We start from the raw sequence: 3,015 nt of genomic DNA, 5'->3' as shown, positions 1-3,015 counted from the left end.
CAACATTCATTCACTACTTGGCAGCTCTTCTCTAACAGCATCCCCACACAAGACAGGTTAGTTCGCAAGAAAATTATTAATCAGTCTTCCTACTGTCTCTATTCACACAGTAGAGAATTCTCTACACACCTATTTTTTGAGTGTCCTTACTCTAGGGACTTCTTCTCAAGAGTAAAGAGGGTTGTAGGGAATTTCTACCGATACTAGTAATGCAATTCGAGAATGGGCATCCTTATTGAGACTGAGTAGAGATGCAGAAGTAGGGGAGATGTACAAAATATTCATTTGTGCATCGGTGAATAGTATCTAGAAAGAAAGGAATGAAAGATGGTTCCAGCAAACCTCCAAACCTCTAGAGACACTATTCAACAAGTTGGTTCGAGATTTGAGGAATTATATACAAGTCTTGCGACCTGATGTCAAAGATACTGTCAAGGCTCGAAATCTCTTCCTCAGGTTAAACATCACCACCCAGTTCAAGCAACAGGTGAATATTAATTGTGCATGGAATCATCCAATGGGCAATAGGATTAAAGCTAACGTAGATGGGGCACTAAACAAGAATGGTCCAAGTCATGGAGGCGTGATGAGGGACAAGGAAGGTAGAGTTGTTACATCATTTAATGGGACTAGAGGACATCATTCGGTTATTTTCCAAGAACTTAAGGCTATTGAGGTCTGTCTGGAGAGATGTATACTAGAAGGTTTTGCTGAGGTAGAGGTGGAGTATGATTCTATGAGAGCCATAAATGTCATTAACAAGTTAGAGAAACCTCCCTGGTACTGTAGAGATGTGGTGGCAGCTATCAAGAGGAAGAAAAATAGGTTTAGCTATATTACTTTTTCACATGTCTTTAGAGAAGTGAATAAGGTAGCTGACTATCTTGTAGGACTTGTACATAATCATGAGTTGTCTTTGATCCATTTTGTTAGTCCCTTAGATTATGAATTACAAATCATTGTAAATGAGGATGCAAATGGAAAAATCTATGTAAGGAAACATTGAGTTTAATACAGGTGGGGTGCCTAACCCTAGCTTATTTGTTTTAAAAAAAAAGTTGGAAACCTAAACATGCAGATTTGATGGTTGAAATCACTTGAAAAGTGATATGAGAAGTATAAGACATCACTTTTGTGAGTGATGGAAAGTAAAATTTTTGAAATCCCTTTAATTTTAAAGTAATGCTAATAAGTGATGTTAATGGTCTTCTAATTAACTATTTAATCAATTTTTTATGGTGTAGTATGGACATAGAAATCATATCAATTTTAGAAAAAAAAAAATGTTTAGAGAATTTGTCTAAGCACTATTAACTTATCACACATATGTAGCCCAAGCCCGAGCTCAAACCCGACCCAATATAACTCGCCGCAGTTTAGTTTAGGGCGGGGTGGGCGCGTGTGCATGTGTGTGGCCCTTGAGTGGGCCTCTTTGCAAGCCCAAAAACATTTGTACCCTAAGGGCATGTCCTTAGACCAAAAATAGTCTAGATATACCCAATAAATTGGTATTTGGTAGCCACTGTGGGACTATAACATAAAACACAAGGAGAGAAAGAACATTCATGTTCATCTTCTCAACCAACCTCACGTAAGTACTTTGAAATAAAACAAAGATAATTCCAACACTCGCCCAATATTTCAAAGTAATTATAGTCCTCCACTATTTTGGAATAGAATATTACAAAAGGTTAATGAAGTGCTAGAAAGAACTGAAATTACAATGTATAAGATATTGGTTCCTTATGAGCTTGAACCAGTCATAACGCAACAAATCTTTATTATCTTGCATGAATGTGATAGATTAAATTCTTTGAACCTACATTTTTCTTTAGCGAAATGGAGGACGTGCACCCACACTTCTTTTTCATTATACTGCTTGTTATGCGGTAGTGCGCCTTTTGGCCCCCGCTACCTGTTCTTTATAAATGCCGTAGAATATAGACAAGCGCCCAAAAGTGTATATTTAGCCTCTTAATTATATATCATTTAGGCCAATTACTACTGAAAAAAGATATTATGACGCTTGGTTTTTATCTATCTTGACGACTTTGCTAAAAATCGTCAAGATAGGTATCTTAGTGATATTTTTATGACGGCTGTTGTAACATTATGTCGTGTATGATACAAGCATAAAAAAAATATAATGATTTTAAGACGGTTGTTACAACATTATATCGTGTATCACACATGCATCAAGAAAATATGATGATTTTATGATGGTTTCCTAAAATAGTCAAGTTAATAGTATAATAAAATCGTCAAAAACTTTCACAATTTTTTGGCGCACCTGGTTAAACCATCAAGCAACTATGTAAACCGTCAAGAACAACAAAAGTAGAGCACTTGTCTAGGAAAAGGCGTTGAGAGTCCGAAAGCTGTTTGCCTGTTTTATTTATTAATTTCAACTGTCAATAGAGTCTAGACAATTAAGTAAAAAGAAAGTTGTGGACTCTTATAAGAAATAGAAAACTCAAACATCTTAATACACTTTCATTCTCCTCTTCCAACCTAGGGTTTCATCACAAAAAATTCTCGATGTTTATATCCTCGGTCGTGATCATCTTCTTTCTATTTTCCCATTTCCTTCATCTTCATTTTTCAAAACCCTGACCAGTTTTGTTAGCCAATGAAATGTTTCAGAAGAAAGTCCCGAGAACTTCTGCCTGAAAAACTAGAAGGTAATAAGTCTCCTATTTTCTGCTAGTCAATTAAGTTCTATCCTTTAGCCATTTGCATGATATGATCAATTTTTTTCTAATTGGCACGGTATAATAAATGGAGCTACTTATCTAATCTGTTCCATTCTAAGGCACTTCTAAGTTCACATATGAAGTTAAGAATCGAAATTTAAAGGTTTAACTATTGATTTGGTCAGTATACTTTACATTTTTTTTTCAATTTGGTGACTACTTTTTTTCAAATCTAATTTGGATTCTACTTTTTTTTTTCAATTTGGTGACTCTGTTAAGTTGGTACTTTAATTTTTCTAACAGAGTCAAATATTTTCGTACG

The 3,015-nt window shown here is 35.2% G+C and overlaps 1 protein-coding gene across 1 annotated transcript; it reads left to right on the top strand.

The window, feature by feature from the left end:
- Window positions 1-517: 517 nt before the first annotated feature.
- LOC147509645 (uncharacterized) lies at window positions 518-1,006 on the top strand. Its single transcript, XM_086597872.1, has one exon. It carries the CDS (start codon window positions 518-520, stop codon window positions 1,004-1,006), a length of 489 nt encoding a protein of 162 aa, XP_086453998.1.
- The last annotated feature ends 2,009 nt before the right edge of the window (window positions 1,007-3,015 follow it).

Source organism: Coptis chinensis, chromosome 3 (assembly GCF_015680905.1).
Source record: "Coptis chinensis isolate HL-2020 chromosome 3, ASM1568090v1, whole genome shotgun sequence".
Taxonomy (NCBI): Eukaryota; Viridiplantae; Streptophyta; class Magnoliopsida; order Ranunculales; family Ranunculaceae; genus Coptis; species Coptis chinensis.
The sequence above is the reverse complement of the archived record's forward strand: the minus strand, read 5'-3'. Positions and strand labels throughout refer to the sequence as shown.

What these genes read in the sequence shown, in the direction of transcription:
- LOC147509645 (XM_086597872.1), top strand. Translation starts at nt 518, where the DNA reads ATGGGCAATAGGATTAAAGCTAACGTAGATGGGGCACTAAACAAGAAT.